General features: G+C 44.1%; 1 protein-coding gene across 1 annotated transcript in view; it reads left to right on the plus strand.

The window, feature by feature from the left end:
* Nucleotides 1–21,479, plus strand: part of LOC144937554 (neurobeachin-like) — a 525,952-nt gene that overhangs the window by 109,023 nt on the left and 395,450 nt on the right. Inside the window, exon 2 of the mRNA XM_078864832.1 lies at nucleotides 11,415–11,646. Within this exon, the coding sequence (XP_078720958.1) occupies nucleotides 11,415–11,646 (232 nt within the window). The remainder of the gene's footprint in view (nucleotides 1–11,414; nucleotides 11,647–21,479) is intronic.

The raw sequence follows: 21,479 nt of genomic DNA on the forward strand, positions 1-21,479 counted from the left end.
TCTCGCTCGTCAGTATAAATGTGTACACTGTGGTTAGTCGATCGGCAGGTCCCATGGGGGGTAAAGTGTGGCCCATCGATGAGTGGGAGTGGCCATGCAGTGGTTGGCGCACCGGACTTACGAAACCGACAACCCATGTTCGATTCCCAGTCACGACTATCACTTGTGAGTGACATCCGGACCAATTTTTGGGCCCTTCCTCTCACCCTTGGCTGTTCACTAACCTGCACGGACCAGTGTGGTGAAGTATGCTCAAACAGTCCTCATGACTGACTCCATTTGGAGAGGCCTTAATCCAGCAGTGGATTGGCAAAGGGCTGTAAAATTCGTACTAACCCTTTTCAATTTCGATGTACGTCATCGGAATGGAATCCGAAGTAAAAAACCATGTGGGGGAGGGCGTGTGGCACAGTTTGGTGCCAGTTATCATAGATTGCGGTCGTGTTGCTATGGTTCTCTGCGGTGAGTACAATGTCTTGAAAAACGGCCACGCGACGCCTCTCTAAATAAAATTAATGCTGAACCGCTTGCGTGTTCCGAGATTCAGCGGTGAACGGGGCTCCCCACTGCACACGGGAAAGGGGTTAAAAGTTTCGAGTCAAGGATAATTGGAAGTACATTCCAAAGTGAGCACTGGGGCAGTGCTCCTCCTCCATTGGAGGCCCTAAGCCAGTGGTTGACGAATCATAAATTCACATGGCAGGTGCCAGGCTGTACATCGGATGATTACTTACTTTCTGACAAGCCGGGATGATTTGAACTCGCAACCTCCCGATTTGTGAGTTAAACGTAGTAGGGTGACCACCTCCTTAAGGTAATAAAAAACAGGACAAATGATAGTAAGTAAAATATATCAATACCAGTAGAGTGGTGAACTGTGCATCTGCTGTAAATGCATTGGCTTGAGTGGTGCATGTCGTTTTGCAAGACTGACATATTTTCCAAGGACACAGCCACCTCCGAAAGGGAATTTCTCGGGGAAAGCCAGGACAAGTGGCTACCCCGGTTGAATGCTCTATCAACATGCCCAACCGGCCAGATGAACATTGACTCACAGACTATGTATCCAACAAGTTTTTTCCTGCAGTTGCAATGATGTGCTTTGGGCTCTTCGTGAGAGATGACAGCAACTCAGCCCCCCCTTCTGGCCACAACGGGGATATAAAGAACCAACAACCCTGCTGATCAGTCCACGTTATGAGCATTGTGGTTATTCATTGGGCCAAAAACTAACCCCAACGTTCGTCCAATAAACGAAGCGTCGTTCATTTTGAATGTTAAGCAACACAAACAAATGTCTGTGATCTAAATGCGCCCAATATCGCCAGATTTGGAAAGCTAAGCAGAGTTGAGCCTGTTTAGGTCCTGTAGTCGGGTGGGTGACACCACCCCACCCATCCAGAGGTTGGCAGGAGTTTATTGGCATGGGATTGAGGAGGCCAGGAGATGACATTGCTGAGTTGTCACCCCTCGTACGAGTCGTGGGGTTTCACCTGGCACTCCGGTTTCCTACCCCATGCCAACGTCTGAGAGCAAGGACCTTGTGATGCTCTATTGGTTAATTAGTTGGCATTAATTGGATATTAATTATGGATATTTAATATTTCACAAATCCTCTCGTTCACGCTATCTGCAAGCTCAAGATATTACTGGGTTGGGGTCGTTCATTGATGGCTGCTGAGCTCCTTCAGGTAAATTCCACATTCCCATGACAAGGGCTTGTCTGGGTAAATACATTTATATGAAGTCCACTTTATTTCTGATAGGGGGGAATTAACTTCCTACAAAGTGGCACTTTTAACGACCGTAGAGTGATCATGGGCCAAGTTGACCCTTGACTTGTATTCGCTACCAAGTGTCACTAGACCGGATGGATTGTTTTGATCTGGGTGGATTGTATTGTTCAGTATTTGTGAGGTATATTTGAATAATAGTCTGACATATAATGGTAGATTTTTACCCTTTTAACTGGTACAAAACTGACACCTTTATTCAAGGCATCATGTTTGCAATGACCACAACACAAGTAGTCAATAAAGCAAACAAAAAGAAGCAACTCTGATAAGGATAATAATATGCACTGTCCTTGAAGTTGATTGGCCCACACCCGAGACGGCTTTCTTTAGAGCCTAGTCCGCATTGGTGTAGGGCCAGATGACACCAGAAGGCGTACAACTCAAAAACAGTGCAATATCAGAGTATTGAGAGTTCGGGGTAAACATTTACACTATGAGATCTCTTTTACCAGTGGCAAAATATAATGGTAGGTTTTTACCCTTTTAACTGGTACAAAACTGACACCTTTATTCAAGGCATCATGTTTGCAATGACCACAACACAAGTAGTCAATAAAGCAAACAAAAAGAATCAACTCTGATAAGGATAATAATATGCACTGTCCTTGAAGTTGATTGGCCCACACCCGAGACGGCTTTCTTTAGAGCCTAGTCCGCATTGGTGTAGGGCCAGATGACACCAGAAGGCGTACAACTCAAAAACAGTGCAATATCAGAGTATTGAGAGTTCGGGGTAAACATTTACACTATGAGATCTCTTTTACCAGTGGCAAAATATAATGGTAGGTTTTTACCCTTTTAACTGGTACAAAACTGACACCTTTATTCAAGGCATCATGTTTGCAATGACCACAACACAAGTAGTCAATAAAGCAAACAAAAAGAAGCAACTCTGATAAGGATAATAATATGCACTGTCCTTGAAGTTGATTGGCCCACACCCGAGACGGCTTTCTTTAGAGCCTAGTCCGCATTGGTGTAGGGCCAGATGACACCAGAAGGCGTACAACTACTTGTGTTGTGGTCATTGCAAACATGATGCCTTGAATAAAGGTGTCAGTTTTGTACCAGTTAAAAGGGTAAAAACCTACCATTATATTTTGCCACTGGTAAAAGAGATCTCATAGTGTAAAAGTCTGACATATCTTTAACACGAATAATTATGCCTATTCGAGATGGATCAAAAAGTTAGAACTTGACAGTAGGATTTAACTTATTTGAAAAGCTTATCGAAAATGGATTTCAGTATAGTCTTTTGAATAACCGCTTAGACTGTGAACGATACTCTTGAGTTTGGAAAGGGATTGGGAGTTGAGCCAGTGTGCGTGCCGTGTGCCAGTGTAAGCACAACTTGGCATCCTTGAAATAGTGCCACTTAGGATGTGTATATTTGTACATGGCACACAGCTTTTTTGGATTAAGCTAAGTCAAAGTATTTACAGTACAGTACATTGTAACAATGTGTGAATTGACACACTTTATAGAATGTTGTCAAGTCATTGTCGTATCACCGTCTCTGGGCTCCATAACATGAGCACTGCTCTCACCGGGAAGATGATACCATCGAGTAATTTTATATTGAGAGGTGGACCTGACCATAAGAATGTGGAATTTCCACTACAGGCCCTGGTCTGCCAGCAGAGTTAGAGCTTCTTCCCCATGGGGACTTTTAATAAGTGAATCGCTTTAAACAAATTTCAAACAAATCATTGTGGTAATATAAACTCTGTGTTTAAATTAATCGGTGTGATTTTGTTTTATATTACTGTAACAAGATTCAGTTTGACAAATCAAAACCACATGGCTTTTGAGAGGGGGTGCTATACGGGACTTCATCACGAAATGAGCCAAAGCTTTTGTCCTACAACATGCTGGTAATTGCATGTTGACAGGATATCTCGAAAGCACATGCAGAGACAGAATATCTGTATGCTGTCTCCGATTAGCACGGTTGGCTACGTATGGTGCGAATGAAGTTCAACATACATACAGTAAAACCTTGGATTGCTAGCATAATTCGTTCCGGAAACGTGTTTGTAATCCAAAGCACTCGTATATCAGTTGTGATCACGTGATGCTCGGCAGACAAAGCGTATACGTACTGCTCGTATTGCAAGGCCTCGCTCGTTTATCAAATTCATATTTATTTAAAAAATTTGCTCGTCTTGCAAAACACTCGCAGACCAAGTTACTCGCAATCCAAGGTTTTACTGTACATGCTACACTCTGAATGTGCTGTATACAGACACTTGTTGACCCTCATCAACTGGCATGGAAAATGTAGGTTTATTGAGAAGCACATATACGCATATAACAATACAGAAACGTCTGCTTATTCTAAAAATAAAAAAATAATTCAATGATTAATACTCAGCTGGAATGGTTGAAGGTGGTCTTGAAAATATTGCACACATTTGTTACAGTTGATGCCATGAAGTCAAAGTATTCCAACACTCAAAGCAGAGCATTGGATGGCGATGGGGAATTCCACACTCCTATGACAGGGATACGTCTACAGGACATCCACTGCTGAGTTCCCACAAATGGTTACTTTTTTTTGATCAACCATTGGGGGATGGTGGAATAAAACTTCTATTGCGAAATTGGGACTCATCCACAGCGCCGGCCAGAGGCCTTCTTGTACGACAGAATTACCTCCTGTGGAGAAGCCATTATAATCAAGAACGGTGACCCGCTTTGGAACCCAGGCCCTCATTGGTGCCAGCTTAGTGCCTGATATAGAATTAGCCACTGAAGTCAGCTCGTCTCCCCTTGTATGACATCTTTGTTTACTACCTCGCCTGGTGTACATGCGAGGTTGACCCTGACGCCTGTATATTTGGAGTTTGCATGTTCTTTACGCGGTCATGTGGATTTTTATCTGGGTCCTCCGGTGTTTCCCTGCTCTCCGGGTCCTCCAGTTTTTCCCTCCACATTTGGAAAGATACGTTTAGAGAATTTGGCTGCATCAAATTTTCACGTGATAAGCCACTTCGTTGAGATGTCATTTGTGGCCAGGTCGCTTCTGAAAAAGAGCTATATAGCTCAGTGGGCCTTACCTGGTAAAATTTTTAAAATTTCAGTTTAGTTTAGGATGAACATTCAATTATATAATTACTTGACTAGCAATTGCAATTATATTATCTGTTGATAGCAAAAAAAGAGACGTATATGCTGAGTGTAATACCTATCGTAACACGTATGCCAGCTAATGCCCCACAAATCTGGCCGAGCGAAATGAAGATGATAGATGCGTGATGTAAAAAATGTAGGGCCCCGATATACAACGAAGCAACTAACCACTCATTGTGGTTCAATGTAACATCTAACTTGAGTGACCTTGCCTGATCACTATGACAAAGGGGAGAGTTAACAGGAATTATTGATGACATGCAGCTTTTCTGGCAGAAGTGTTTGGAGGTGGGGGGGAAGGAAAAAATAAATCTTTGACCATCTGTATTTTTAAAACGACATCATTGAAAGCTTAAGATGTTTATTGCTGTGGAGAAACATATTAAAAGCATTTATGCACATTAAGCACACAGTCACATGTATCATTTTCACCATCATAACAGATGCTTTACAATTTGTTTTACGTTCATAAAGGTATCAGCAGTGGTAATCTAGCACTCAACATCTGACAAGCATCTTAACAATGATTGGAAGTACCTTTGCACCCAAGTCAAATGTGTCCACGTGAAAATAAACATTCCAGTTGCTTTTGCAAAGCGTGCGGTGGGAATTTCCACATATCCTTGGAGGGGGGGGAGGGTCAGCGTGAGAACCCATTAATGATCAACCTATAAACACAGAGTGCTACTAAATGTGTAGGCCCCATGTGAATGACAGTGTAAATTTAACCGGAGACTGAAATTTAAACCCGCAGCCTTCTTAATGTGAGTCGTGCCCTCTGATCAACATTGCCACTGAGCCAGCTCTCTTGACTGACTTCTCACGGAAGAACATTTGGACTGATGTCGATCTCTCAATGGAAATCCAAAGTGATGCAATTGCACTTTCATGTCGAGAACTTTTGTTTAAGGCACAATGTGACGAGAGGAGCAATTTAGTTTTATTTTTGTTTTTAAAAGCAAAACAACTTCTAAAATCATGTATGAGCAGAACTTTGTTCTGTCTCCAAAACATGTTTTTTTAGTTCATCGAGCTATGGGCTTTGCAAACCAAGATTGTTCAGCAGAATTGGTTTAAGCGAGCAAAGTTAGGTGGAGTGCTCTTGCCAATAACACTGGTACTCAACAGGCCTGGCTCTGCTGTTGAGATCCAGAAGATCTCGAGTTTACTTGCATGAAAAAATAGTTACCTTCATTTGTAAAGGCAGCTTAAATGTAGCATTTATCCAATCATGACCTTCCACTCAGCCAACAAGGAGTGATGGAGCGGGATAACCTTGTCCACACCATAGCAATGTGGAATTCCCACCACTGGCTCGGAGCCATGAACAGGAGATGAGCACCAGCCCAATGAACTCAGCACTGACAAATCACCCTCTCCGGCTTGCCCTCGTGGCAGCGTAGGCTGTTACACTGGCGGTGGAGTTGTATGAATGGGTCGGACACACTAAAACGGCGAGGAAAATCTATGGTATTACACCTGTCAGCTAGCCATGCCTTGTTCCGTGTTGAACGCTGGGAATTATCAGGCATTAGGTAAGTGTTCAGCAGAGGTTACGAGGGCTAGCTGGACCGTTCAAAGTGCTTCACTTTTTAACTGCCTGAAGTTTGCAGTTATGATGCTCTTGAGTCCGCACAAAGAACAGCTCCACTGTGCGGGTCGCTTCAACTGTTAGTTGGGACATTATACCCCACGGTGTCATCGTGACATCCATGCCAGCTCGAGAAGCTTTCAAATGTTTTCCAGGGAAGTGGCTGCGTTCGAAAGCTTTCTCCGTGCGATTTCTTTTTTTTTTTCCCCACTGGCGTGAAATGTGCCCCTGACCCAACCTGTGCAGCCCCCGCCTTTTTCTCGCCTGCGTGGCAGAGCCCCCGTTAAGCCGCGGTGTGAGTGTCTGTCACTAGATGGCACGACCAGCGCTGGCACGCCGTTACCTCGAAGCAGGGGGGTGCAAAAGAGCCACGCTATAATGCGACACTGAGCCTCTTTCCTGTCACTTGGGGTTGCTGGACCCATTTACGAATCTCAACGGGGTCGGCTGTCAGCGGGCACACACACACAAAGACCAGCCTTGTTCGGGCAGCACAGTAGACTCGGGAGGTAAAAGCCCTTCGCCCAATCGATCAAAGGCTGGCTCTCTCTCTCCCGGGTTTCGGGACGAGACACTGGGACCCCTCTGTGCTGGGTGGAAAGGTCACCACTCGGAGACGCAGCGAGGGTGTTGGCAGTCCCGCGATTGCAAAAGTTAAGCGTCGCCTAAAGGTCACGCAATTTCATAATGATTCGAAGGAGCACGGATTAATGTGTTGCGTGTCAAAACAAATATTCCCTTATGCTGAATATCTAACTGTTCGATATGTATTGAGGGTTCCCCCCCCTCCCAGCCGCCAATGTATTATAGTTGTGCGGTGTCATGTCTCAAGACGGAGAATCTATTCCGAAATCTCACCGATAGGATCACCTCGCATGTCAGAAAACTGCCCAGGGAAGACGATTTTTCTTAAGACTTTTTATATTTTACACAGCACGTGTCGCAGTTTCCAACAAACTCTGCTGTGAGATCGATTGTCTCATGAGATTCAAACCATTATTATTATTCATTGTCACAGCTGGAATTGTCGCCATACCAAGTGCAAACCAGGTTTATTATGACGTTCCATTCTGTTGTTGGAGATTGGGTTGAGACCATACATTAATTACGCTTGAGACCTGGCCTAATCACATGCAGCTGCCTGGATTTGAACACAGGTTCACAGCAGTGCCAACTCAGCACTTTGACCTCCGAAACACCTAATTTTGTATTGAGAGATTTGTATATCTATATAAATCAATACCTTAATCTGTATGTATGTATGTCTCAAAAACCTCTGGGGTACAAGATAGAAAGCTGAAATTTGGTACATAGGTAGCTTTTAGGACACAAACAACAGTAAAAATAAAAAAAATCCGAGAATTTTCATTTTAAAGCCCCCAAATATCGATTTTAAGTGCCCATAAATATGTTTGAGCGTGGTGTCATTCAGAAACCGTTAAAAATATAAGAATGAGTTTGATAGAGCGTAAATAGCAAATGACATTAAAGTACAAACCATTGTTATATCTTTCATTGTTTTTGAAATGTTTCAGATTAAAGCGGTTTTGAATGGAAAAAAAACTGATTTTATGATGTTCAAATCTGAATAATTAGAAAACGGTAAAAGATAGGAGCTTCCCCTCAGAGTATTAAGTTCATTATTTTTGTTCTTTCAAATTCAAAAGAACCGAATATTTAAATTGAGCGGTTTTTGATGGGGTACGTCTTTAAATATAACAAGTTCAATGAAGTCAACAATTTTAATTTTTTTGTGTGGAAAAATACAAATGTTTTTGTGTAGTTCTTCGTGTCTAAACGTAGATTAAATTGTAAAAAATCATGTCAGGTTAATTATTAAATGTATTGAAAACTTTTGCCTTGCGAAGACAAGCTTCATGAACTCGTAAATATATGTTTGTTGTGCATATTCTGCATTGATATTTTGAGACTATTGCCGTATTTATAAAAAAAATGCATTGATCTGTGCGTATATAGCCAGGCAATGCAGTGCTTCAGGACATCAACTGACAATTGTATTGTGCTGATTAGAATGTCGAGTCAATATTTGACTCACTCCATGATTGGTTCACGGTCATTTAAATGAGTACCCACTGCTTTGTTGAAAGCAAACGGTAGCTGTCCTCCGGAGAAACTGACCCCCGCCATAATAACGTGGAGCTTCCACCAATGCTCAGGGTCACAACTGCATCGTGGGTACCACTCAATATTTGTTTAAGCGGTGAGGCAATTTGACGTGTTTATTATATACCGTAGTATACGCACGTGTGTCTCAGGATCTTGTTCTGCACGTGTCGATTCCTCTGGGTGTGTGGTGCTATATATATGTATGTATTATTGTCTGTTTATATATCCCAACATCTGAATTATTTGTGCACTTGGGATTCGATGTGCATTACATTACTGTATATCCATCTGGACTATCTATCCACATGCCCATCCACCATATAATTTGATTTAGAGGAGCCGATGAACATCTTGCCGGTGAACAGCCATGACAGGGTGTTAACGGCATGAATGATCAGCCTTATAAGCGCACTGGTAATTGGCCTCTCGATAAGCTACTCCTGACTGCGATGCTGCCTAGCAACCGTTGCTATGTCTGTCAAATCTGTCAGGGCCACCAAACCGCAGTGATAAGTCAAAGGCTTTTTCCTAATGGTAATGTCCCAAAAAAACATGGGAAAATTAAATGTTTTTGTCCGTAATAGGTATTTTTTTTCCTTCCCTCTGCAAAGTACGCATTACATTAACAGCCCTGCATTTAACATCGGATTAGAATAAGCATCCCATTACCTTAAATTGATGAGCATTACCATGAACAAGCATGGCATCCGGTTTTATCCTACTGCCTTGCACCGTGTCCCATAGGGGTGAAAGTGAATCCCAGGGCACAGTGATTTCCAGGTCTCGTTACCCACCTGGTTGGTGTTTCAAGGCTGTTGTATTCAAACTCGCGAATTCCAGGCCACAGCTAACATCAGTGGGAAGTAAAATCTGAGCCAGTCCAGCCCACCACCGTCCTCACCAACCTTCACCAACCCACATTGACAATGAATGGTGAAGTATGGTCAAACAGCTCCCATGGCCAACACTGTGGATGCGGCCTTTATCCAGCAATGGATTGAGAAAGAGAGGTAAATTACTATTCATTATTGTGCACTTATGATTGTTAAACATACTGTGCAACCTTAACTAACAATTGGTGAACTTCTCTCACGAATATTGCCAGGTGGCACTGCGGTTATATTATTCTGAAGTTTGCACATTGATTGGCTCATCATCCCTGCTGAGGTTGAGAACATAGTTCCCTTTGAAGGTGATGCGAGTATTCTTTCCACTTGCTCAGGGCTGCCAATGAAGATGAGCTCTGCCCCACTCTGTTTCTTTGAGAAGGAGGACTCTCTGCTTTTTGACCATTTGCCTCTGATGGAGTTGAATCATTTGTCAAAACTAGTAAACGGCCAACACCCCCCACCACCCCTCCTTTTGATTGCTGCCATATTAATGTGCTGGCTGGTGCCAGTGTGCCTTCGTGTGGCATACAATTACCGTCCCGGGAAAAACACCACGTTTAGTTGGGGCTCATTACAGCGGTTCGCTAGGCGTTGGGGGAATTGGGTGATCATCACAGTTTGTGCTCGCTTAATAATAACATTGACTCTGGCCTGCTTAATATTTGACAATGCCAACCTGCCTGTGCCATTGTAGCGGGAGAGATGCATCGGTCCAACTGCCGAGAAGCAAGGCAGAGTGTCTCACTGTTCAAATGGGAAATTAAGAAACATTTAATACCATGGACTAGTATGTCAAAATCCATCTAAAGAGGCTCTACATAGCTCCCTTTTAGCAGAGGCCCCTCTACCAGCAGTGGTGCAAACAAGCAATTGCAGAGCTGAACACTGAATTTCTATTGGCGGCCTGCAGACCTTGGTAAAATCAAAGATTCATATGGAAGCAATAGGACAGTCACTGTTGACCTTTCTCAAATGAGTACGTTTGTGACCAATAGGCTGAGGTGACCATGAATGGGATCTGAACTCCGCAACCTTCCGATTTGATCGTTGAGCACTCCAGCCACAAAGCCCCTCAGCTGGACAATGCGATCGTCCCTAGTTCTGCAATATATTTTACTCTCACATACGGTGCCTACTCCCATGTGTGAAATATCCAGAAATCTTATTAAAATAAATCTACTCTTGTGTTTGCATTATTAAATTGGGAGTCTAGACTTCGATTGAATGGTAGCTCTGTTAAAATGCGGTTCCCCGTTGGCCTTTGGGCCAGTGATGCAAGCAACTGTTAAGAAACTGCTGTTGTTTGAATGCAGGTACTGCACATATGTTGACCTTCTCTCGCCACTGTACATAGCCAACCGTGTTAATCGGAGGTGTACATGCAGAGGATGCCAGGAGTTTCATAGCAGGATGGGATGAGCAACTTTGCAGTTCAGAATAGAAAGTGTGGAAAACCACTCTCGGTGTAATCGATAGAGGGTTGTTGCAAGAGGTGGAGCGCACGTACAGGCTGGATGAGGACAGCTTACCAAGACAGGCATTGGTGCCAAGCGTTTGGTGACCAAGGAGGCGGCCTACAGTCAGAAGATGTTGCTGTTACCATCAGAACACATCTTGAAGGTTGGGTGCCAACGTTGGACACATGTGGGATTTGGCAGAATTACAGAAGTGATTGCAAGATGTAGCAGCATTGTTGGCCCTGGCTGTGATGTCCTCTTGATCAGTGGTTGTCTTTTGAAGGAGACTGCTTCCTGCCATGGGAATGTGGAATTTCTACTCTGGGTTCAGGGACTTCAACTGAAACAAGTGCTGCCCAATTGTCTTTTTTTTACTTTTGCTGACGCGGCACCCGCACTCGTTTGTTCCCTGCGCCAACAGCTCGTCGGCGGAGAGTTTGACCTGGAGATCAACTTCATCATCCAGGACGTGGAGGGCGTGGGCTGCATGGTGGAGCTGCTGGAGCACTGCGATGCCACGTGCCAGGCCGAGATCTGGAGCATGTTCACCGCCATCCTCCGGAAGAGCGTGCGCAACCTGCAGGCGTGCACCGAGGTGGGCCTCATCGAGCTGGTGCTGCGCCGACTCGCCTCCACCGACGACATGATCGCAGGTAGCGCCACGCGCGTCGCACCGCCTGCTGTGTCGCACCGCACCTCTGGTTAGCAACGGTTGGCTACGTATGATGCGAAAGAAGATTAGCATACGTACACCCGCACGGGCACGTCGAGCCGCCCTGCAATGCAGCAGCCACTCTCTCTCAGGCCCTGTGATGACAGGCCCCATGCCGATTTTCCTTCCTCAATCAAGCTACGGTACTTCGCACGCTCTTCCGAGTTTAACTTACGATGTGCCTGTATATGCTGAAGCCCAATCCACTAATGCTGCCGTGGTGTAATGGTTAGCGCCGTTGGATTTGCGATCTGGAGGTCACCTGTTTGACCTCCTGCCGTGGTAGTTGAATGGAATCCAACTGAGGTCATCGGGCTCGCAGTGCAGTATGCTAACGACAGAGCCACCATTCCACCCTCACGACTGTTAGTGCACCTTGTTGAATTTTTATGAAAGGCCCAGTGTTTTCTTTAAATAACGCAAACCAAGTGTTTAACTAATTCAAGCTTCGTTTCACAAAGCCTGCGTCTTTATTCGAATCAATGTTGCACCCTCACGGTCTTTACCAGCTCCTGCTTTCATCAGCTTCACAGACGCTTCAGATGCAGTGGCATTTTGCAACACCGCTTCAGAGAAGGCTGAGCCACGAACAAATCAATACTTCGATTGCAACCGCTTCAGGGAAATACAAACGTAGTTCCGTGCATGTTTATGGCGGGATATGCTGGAAAAGCGGATGCTCCTCCTGCCATAGCAATATGGAAGTACCATCACTGGCTTGGGGGAGGTGGCCATTGTAGATGAGAAAGTGCCCCCACAGGCGAGGAGATGGCCGCACGGCGTGCGACGTGACGCGACATCGACTCGTGCAACTCTGACAAGAATGTTAATCATCAGCCATGATCGATCCACTGCTAAATGAAGGCTTCCCTAAGCCTCCTCCGCACATCGCCCACGCCCCACCCCCACATGGTCCCGTGATGTAACGTTTCATCCAGCAACTGCAAACGAGCTGATCTCATTGCTCTATCTTCGCGGTAAATGTACGTGATCGCCAACACGCAGTGTAACTGAATAATTGCCTGCAAATTACTCAATTGGGATGGCACACTGCAGCAACATCGCCCCCTACTGAGAAAACGTGGAAGAGGCTTTCATGGGTAAACAATTGGAATGCAGTAATAATGATAATAAATAAGGCCCGTTTGTTCTTTGACTTGCATGTTTTATTTTATGTATTCATAATGGCACACAGACGAGCGAATAAAAATAATAGTTTTTTGTAATTGCCAGCCTGAAATAAGAATCACATTTATCTAAATCTGTGCACAACAAGAGATGGGTGAGCAGACGTGAAAAGAGTTGGGAGTTACAGAGATGTTCATACCGTGGGGATAATTTAATACCCAGACCAAAAAATTCAACCTCCAATGAAACATTCTTATCTTGTAGACATGTTGAGATTTAATGTAGATAGTGGAATTTAGCTTATTCAATACTACATAGAAACTTGTATTAAAAAGGTGCAGGTGTTCCGAATCCTTTTTGAGTTTTGGGTGGTGCTCCTCTTTGTTGAATAACAGCGGAAAGCTCGCATTCTGTGGCGAGCACAGTTAATCTACAACCTGGATAATCTTCCCGTTATGTCTAAGTATGTTGAGCTTCTTTCGCAGCATACGTAGCCAACCGTACTAATCAGCGGCGCAGGGAAAGGACAACAAACAAAACACAGTTCTAAAGAAATTAGTTTTCAATCTAGAGTTAAAATTGCATTGTTCCAGTGGCTTCCTAATATCGGAAGGAAGAGCATTCCAGACGTCTGCAGAAGCGCACTTGATAATTGAGAAGTAACAGAAATTGGAATGTATTTGCTCTCTAAAATATTACAAGCATCTGAAAATGCTATACAGAATAACAATATTAATGTAAACCGTAGATTTAGATAACGCGAATAGTAAAGCAAGCAAAAACCTAAAATCAAAACACTGTCCACGACAAAGTGGCAGTTGAAAGCTGCTTTTAAAAGTTAAATCCTGCCGATCATCCTCGCGAATCCCAGCTGGTGGCTAGACGACAGTGGGGCCTCCATTACGCAATAATGCCGAGCCCTCGGAGGCTAACGTTCACTCGACGTTGTGACTCTGCGCGGGGTCACGATGGATGGTGGATGCGATGGGACTCCAGGGTGGTGTGGTGCTATGTCACTTTGAGGGCGTTATTATGGTGCGACTGAAAAGTCGCTTGTCTCTTTCCGACAAGTCCCCTTTTTCTCATTCACGACAATTCAACGTATGTGGGATTCGTGTCGGTGTGCGCCTTTTTGCAAAATAAGTGCTTTTTTGTTTTGTTTTTTAGCTCCATTCTTTTCGAAGAGGCTTGAATAATTTTTTTGTTCATGTCACGACGATAATGTTTGGGAGATTAATACGATGAGCCAGAAAATCGTTGTTCTGTCCTCCCTCCTATATTGTTATTCTTCGGGATATGGAACTTAACTGCCTCTGGTGTCTTATGTCCCTTTCAGAGGGGCTGATTAGGTGTCATTGTAATAAATGGTAAAAGAGTGAGCTCTGTGGTGAGTTAAATGGTGCAGCTTTCATTGGAGGGACTCCACATTTTCTGAACAGATATTACAAGGTTTTGTTGACCATATTTCAACGTACAATGTGCACATATTGTATAGCATACTCAGTGCATGGTATACACCGTTTCCAGTATATTAAGGGTCCATTCATCACTCACTTAAACAACCATATTGTAGAGGAGTTTATATCGTTCAACATGGAGACTTTCGCGATCAAAATCATCCATAATATAGCTTTTGGGTTAGATCGCATAAATATAAATGTTGCGTTAAACCCGCCACCAACCGACACAGACAACTAGTAAGGTTTGTCACGTAAACAGAACAAACCAGTTCGTTACTAGTACAGCACACCAGTGTGTTGGAGAGCCAATGTTGTGGATTTGATGTCCAACACACCAGTTGTGCTGCACTAGCAACGAATTGGCATGTTCTGTTTAAGTGGCAAATCTTAATAATTGGCTGTGTTGGGTGGTGGCAGGTTTAACGACACATTTATATATATGCGATCTCACCCAAAATATATATTATTGAGGAGTTTACATAGATGGCGTGGTAGTTAGCACATTGCTTCTATGAACCTGTACGCATGAGTTTGATTCCTGACCATGGCTAACATCAGTGGCGAGTGGTATCTGAACTGGTCCTGGGCCACCGTTCATCAACCTGCAATGATCTGCGTGGTGAAGTATGGTCTAAAGCAACCCCACAACCTACACGGAGGTCTTCATACAGCAGTGGAATGACAAAGGGCTGTAAATTATAATTGTTTCTAATTTTTACAGTTTACAGTAAAATGGAGATCGGTGACTTCTGCCCAGTGGTATTTACAAAAACGTAGCTTACTGTGTGATTTATTAAAACCCATTCGCAGAGTTTGTATCCAGGATGAAGGTTAATTTTTCGTTGAGTGATGAAGTAAGAGCCACTTCATGACAAATAACCAGTGAGGGTCCTTTGGATAAACTTGGCCCCATCATAAGACTGCAGAATATTTACTACTACTACCATCTAAACAATTTTTTTTATATTTCCAGGTAAGGCCCACTGAGCTATGTAGTTCTTTTTCAGAAGCTACCTGGCCACAAATGATAGCTCAACGAAGTGGCTTATCATCTGGAAATGTTTAATGCACCTTGATTCTAAATGTGGAGGGAAAAACCGGAGGACTCATAGAAAAATCCACGCAACCGCGGGGAGAACATGAAACTCGAAATATACAGGTGTCAACGTCGGGATCGAACCCACAACCTCCTGCATACCAGGCGAGGTAGTTAACATCTTCTTAGGTTTTTTCGGTAAAGTCATGTAGGTAAAAAATTTAAATTTAAATTAATAAAAGTAAAATAAAATAAAAATCGCGACGTTTCGGAGGCAACACAAGCTTCCGTCTTCAGGTGGAACCGTCACAGCATGCTTGCTGTATCAAGTAAATGAGAGATTCCAAGAGATACTACCCCGTATATATACTGGTTGAGGGGGGGGGATGAGCCAGGACAGAGGCCCCCTTTTTATTATTATGGTAAGGTTGGTGCGGCTTGAGACTACGGCTAGTCTACATAACAAAGGCCTGAGCCTTTGTTATGTAGACTGGCTGAGAGGGGGGGCGGGATGCCAGAGTTGTTAAAGTGCAACTGCTGCTAATGAGACCGAGCCTCTGCCATGTAGATGGTAAAAGCACAAAAACAGGTCAGGAAGAAACAGCCTCCTGCTATGTTGCTTGGTGGGTAAATCTTATAGCAGGAAACCAGCGTGTGAAAAAAGAAGCTAAACATGGTAAAACAAAACTGGCTGTCTATCAGTAAACTGTACAGTAACTCAAGAATAGCTAAATCTTTTTTGCATGGTTAATCACATCTTTCAAATGATTACTCACGGTTGAAATTATGTCTGTGTTTGTATAAGTTTTACCCACCAAGCAACATAGCAGGAGGCTGTTTCTTCCTAACCTGTTTTTGTGCTTTTACCATCTACATGGCAGAGGCTCAGTCTCAGTCTCATTAGCAGCAGTTGCACTTTAACAACTCTGGCACCCCCCCCCCCCCTCTCAGCCAGTCTACATAACAAAGGCTCAGGCCTTTGTTATGTAGACTAGCCGTAGTCTCAAGCCGCACCAACCTTACCATAATAATAAAAAGGGGGCCTGTCATGGCTCATCCCTTCCCCCCTCAATCAGTATATATACGGGGTAGTATCTCTTGGAATCTCTCATTTACTTGATACAGCAAGCATGCTGTGACGGTTCCACCTGAAGACGAAGCTTCTGTTGCCTCCGAAACGTCGTGATTTTTATTTTATTTTTTATTTTATTTACTTTTATTCATTTTAATTTAAATTTTTTACCTACGTGACTTTACCGAAAAACCCTAAGAATATGAATCCTTGCAGTCACGAAAGCTTCAAATCTAGAATTAGTTAACATCTCGCCACCGCGGTGCCCTACCCTAGTGGCATCCATCTAATAAAGATATAATAAAGATGGATGCTACCTAGTGCTAGCTTCGGTGTGGGGGCACGGACTCTTTTTGAAATGATTTTACATAAAAAATGCATAATCACTTCTGGATGGGACACCTTTAGAAGGAAGAGCAGGGGCACTGGGGAAAAATGTGAACCCAGGGCCTTCTCTCTGGAAAAGTAATTTCGTTCATGCACCAGTCCCTCTCTCATGACCTAGGATTTGAGACGGCATATTCAAGGTGAAGTCCTGGTGGGAATGATCACATTTGAAATGCCACAAGCCCGCCAACCATTACCAACCCAGAGCATTACATATTAAAAACATTAATGAGATTGGGTCAAGCAGTCATCCAATGCTTTTTTTTTCAAATAGCGATGATGATGGAGGAAATCTCTGAGCTGGATGTAATGCGTTAATAAATCTCCTTGAGTACGGGCTGCGCCCGTCATCACTTTTACAATTGTGTCAAGCCAGTGTCTCCTTGATTAAATGCGCAAAAGCCAATGCTCATCTATGCTGTTGGTCCTGAGCCAGCGGTGGAAATACAACAATTCCATTGTAGGAGGCAGTCTGTCCACAGGATGGCCATTTTAGAATTTCCACAACTCCTTATTATACGGTAACCTCCGATGAGCATGGTTGGCTATGTACGGCACGAAAGAAGTTCAATATAAATTATAACACAAATTGTCAAATACTAAGTTCCCCCGTATAGCCTACACAGACTGTTAGGGCAAATGCTGCTAGTGAATACCTAATGAAGGCAGGCACTGTACATGAGGGATTGGGTGGCCAGTACCATGCTCAGCCACCCTTGTCCCCCTAGTGGCGATGTTTACACATCTCACCAGATGCTCATTTGAGGCTTAGCCGACCTAGGGGAGGCGCAGGACCAGTTCAGCTAATCGTCGCTGGTGTTGGCCATGAGCGAGAATCGAACCCGGATCGCCGAGTTCATAGAGCAGCGTGCTCACCGCTATGCCACCGCTCCCCGCACTATACAGTACTCATGCATAAACACACGCACGCTAGTGGTTTTCAGAACGAGGATCCTGCCTTAGCATGAAATATTTCTGTTTGTGGGTTAGGCATGCAAAAAAATAAATGCAGATGCTCTGTGTATACCCGTGTGGCACGGTCTATATTAGGGTGCAACGTGACCTACTGACCCCCCATCCAATAGCACGCCACGTTGGAGAAGGCCTATGGGCTGCACGCTCGCGGTGAGGTTAGGGGGGTATCATGTGACCACGTGCACCACCCTTCCCCTGGCTGCACCTTTGACAGGTTCTAGAAGTCAACCCACGACGCACTTAAGGCGGCACGCGTCCAACATCTGCGCTGATGACGTGGTACGGACAGACTGCGACAGGCCGGCCTGAACCTGTCACTGTGATTACAGGCAGTTATGACACGTCAATGTCACCAATGACTGCAGCGGTTTGTAAAGCATCATATTTTTGTGGTGGAAGAGCAAGATAAACAATTTCATCAAGGTGGATTTAAACCGCCAAATTTTCCATGATAGTGTTCCCGACGATCATTGGGGGCCAATTATATTAACGCGATCAAAAGAAAATGGGTGCATAGTTCTTCCAAGTCCGTTTTATCACCGTTTTTGCATAAAAGAATGATCAAGGGATCATTCAAATCTTGAAGTGTTTAATTTCTGTGTAAACATTTAGTAAAATAGGCTCACTAATTTTGCTCCAACAACTGGTCCGCATCAATTAATAATGCAACCAAGACGACGAGTATGCCGGGGTTATGAAACGTGTCTCCATCGAGCACACATCCATAATATCAATCGGATTCTGGAAAAGAATAGTGAATATCAATCACCATTATTGGGATTTTCACTGAGAAACAAAGAGGAAGATGCATTAGCGAACACATACACGCTAGAATCATAATAGTAACCGTTCAAAAAAGTAAGTGGCCTTGGGTAGAACATGCTGCTGGAAAGGATGGTGGCCAGTGGTCAACACTAAGAACAGTCGCAACCAAAGAGAATAAGCCCAAGAGGACATCCACTACAGAGATGGAGTGATGATCGGATTAGCTTCCATAAGAGGTATTTTGGGGTTATATCGTGTAAATATATATGTTGTTAAACCTGCCACCATCCGACAAAGCGAGTTAGTAAGGTTTGCCAACAAAACATGCCAATTAGTTCAGCACACTGTGTATTGGATAGTAAACCCATAAAATGTACAATTCGTGTACGATGTCTCCACGGTAATTACAACCAGCCTCACCAGGCGGCAGCCAGAGTTGTGTGGTTGCGAAAGCCTACGTGTTAACCTGGAATTAGCTTGTGTGCAAGAAGGCTCTTCATAAAACTGAGAATTCTTAGTCTTATTAGGTAGAGGGATAATTGAATTGTGGCACCACTCAAGATGGTGGTGTCTTGCATAGGCCTTCATCCAGGACTAGATAGATCATGACTGCTGATGAAGAACTCATGTACTGGCGAAGCACGTCATCTGAGGCCCAGGTTTCAGTAAAGCCACGTTGCGTGTCAACAAAATCAAATTGGGTTCTTCACAAATTTGGACTGTTGCCCATCCCAAATATGAGAATAGGTTTTCCCCTTTTTTCTGGCAACAAAACAGGTGTTAAGATGTTAAAACACCAAACTGAAACCTTTTTACAAGGAATCATGTGTGCATTAACCACAATACTTGTGGTCAGAATGCAAAGAAAAAACATACTCTGGACCGTTGTTTTTACTTCCAAGTACCATACATATTAATGTGTGCGATTGTATGGAAGAACAGTGCAGTGTTTGGAGAACTGTTGATGAAATAAGCAAGCAAGAATCCTGTATTTCATAGCAAGTTGGGAGCCATGTTAAAAGTGGGAACAAATTGAAGGTTGTCCTAGTAAGTGTGACATTGCATCGACTAAAGGAATGAACGGGTTCTAAGCCCCCATTGTATTTGTTTGATGATTTATGAAGGTAGGACACAGTTTATATACTGAACCACGAATGTGTACAAAACGCAGTTCCTTTGTTCGTCATGTGTTTTTTTTTGCATTCAATTTCGTGTATTGCACATTGACAAAACAACAACAGAGCCACCGGTTGGATTGTGTATGAAATTATTTTATTATTCGTCGGGGACAATTCTATGCAGTGAAAGATTAATACAATGATTAGTCTGAAAGCTTTTCAAATTTCAGCTTAGTTGATTAGTTTTTTTACGTCACCGGAGGCAATGCAAAACGAAGAGAGGCAATTTTTATTGCCTACGAATTGTTGAGAAGTCAACAATACCCGAACTGGGGGTGAGGTGGCTCCGTGGTTAGGTCGCTTGGTTCCTTCATCCAAATTCCAGACAGCAGATGACTAAGGTCGTCATTACTCTGGGGTTAATAATCGTACTAATTACGTATGGATACTAAAAATGCAACATCCGAGCATGACGCTCACTGTACGGGAGTGAAGGACTTGTTGTATTCTGGAGGGACTGGCCCCTGTTGCAGGAATGTGGAATTTTCACTCACGGTCCTAGAGCCACCAATGGAGATAAGCATATCCCCACGATGGTGTGAGTTTATTTGTTTGTTTGTCATTGCGTAGTATGTATACTTAAATGAATTTGTAATCTTGAGTCATCCAAAAATTCCTCAATGAGGCTGGATACTTTTATGAGAGGCCTGCATTGTGATGTATGGTCAATTCCATTCTTAAGGAGTTTTGTATGTAGGAGGAAACCAGAGGACCTGTGGAAAAGTCATGCATATGTAATAACAGCTATAGTGGGTTCACGTGGGGGATTGGCTTGCCGGTCCTGCTTGTAGCCAATAAGGGTCGAGATAGGGAGCGTGGGGCCGGCGTGATCACGGCATGTCATCAGGGGTGATTGGCCCAGCCATTGGGGCCCCAGCTAATGGGGATCCGGATAAGAGGCGTGGTCCCGGGAGTGACAGGGAACCATCGAGAACGGTCGAGATGGCCCATGGAGGATTGGCTGGGGGGACCACGTGACGAAGGGATTAAGAGGGGGGAGAGGGATGATCGAGGGGGAGACGGGGAACTGAACGGGGTGAGAGCCACGCGCGAACGGGGCTCCGGGTGCCACGTGCGCGGTGGGAGTTGTGGGAGTCTGCCGCTCTCCGTTGTCTGCCAGCAACGGAGCGTGTGGGAACAAGTGTACCGTGAAGTGAAAATAAAGAAGACCGATTCCGAATCCGTCTCCGGAGAATTATTACACATATAAGGGGATAATAAGATGGGGTCGTGGACCCACCTGTTGTACTGCCATCTTCTGGCCAGATCATGTGAGTTTCAGAAATCCACATGATTCACCAACTATTGCCTCCAAGCGCTGGATTTAAGGCTTGTACTGCCATGCCTGGCTAATGTTTGCGATATGGGATAGCATGCATTGTGGAAACATTGCTTCCGGAGTGAACAGTGGTGATAAAGAGGTGCTAATTGTGCAGGTAATCTTCGACGCTGGCTCGATGTTTCGGAAGCAGTGGGAGTGCCCACATTCTACCCCACCACTAGCGACCTGCCTGGTGTACCCATAAAACATTTTGCTGGGTGGGACAGAGGCCAGGGTATTGAAGAAGCTTGCTCCATTGCCTCAACTGCCTTGCCAGGTGATCGGATCTGCGATCTCTCGATTGATCATTTATCCACAGGAGCAGGGGGATAGAATAGCAGAAAAAGAAAAACCGAAAAGTCCCTATAATCAATTGGGACCCATGAGAATCCTAAAAGCTTGAGGGCAACGGCAGAGTTGTCTTTTTTTCTAATCTTATTATTCCACTTTTG

This window comes from Lampetra fluviatilis, chromosome 19 (assembly GCF_964198595.1).
Source record: "Lampetra fluviatilis chromosome 19, kcLamFluv1.1, whole genome shotgun sequence".
NCBI lineage: Eukaryota > Metazoa > Chordata > Hyperoartia > Petromyzontiformes > Petromyzontidae > Lampetra > Lampetra fluviatilis.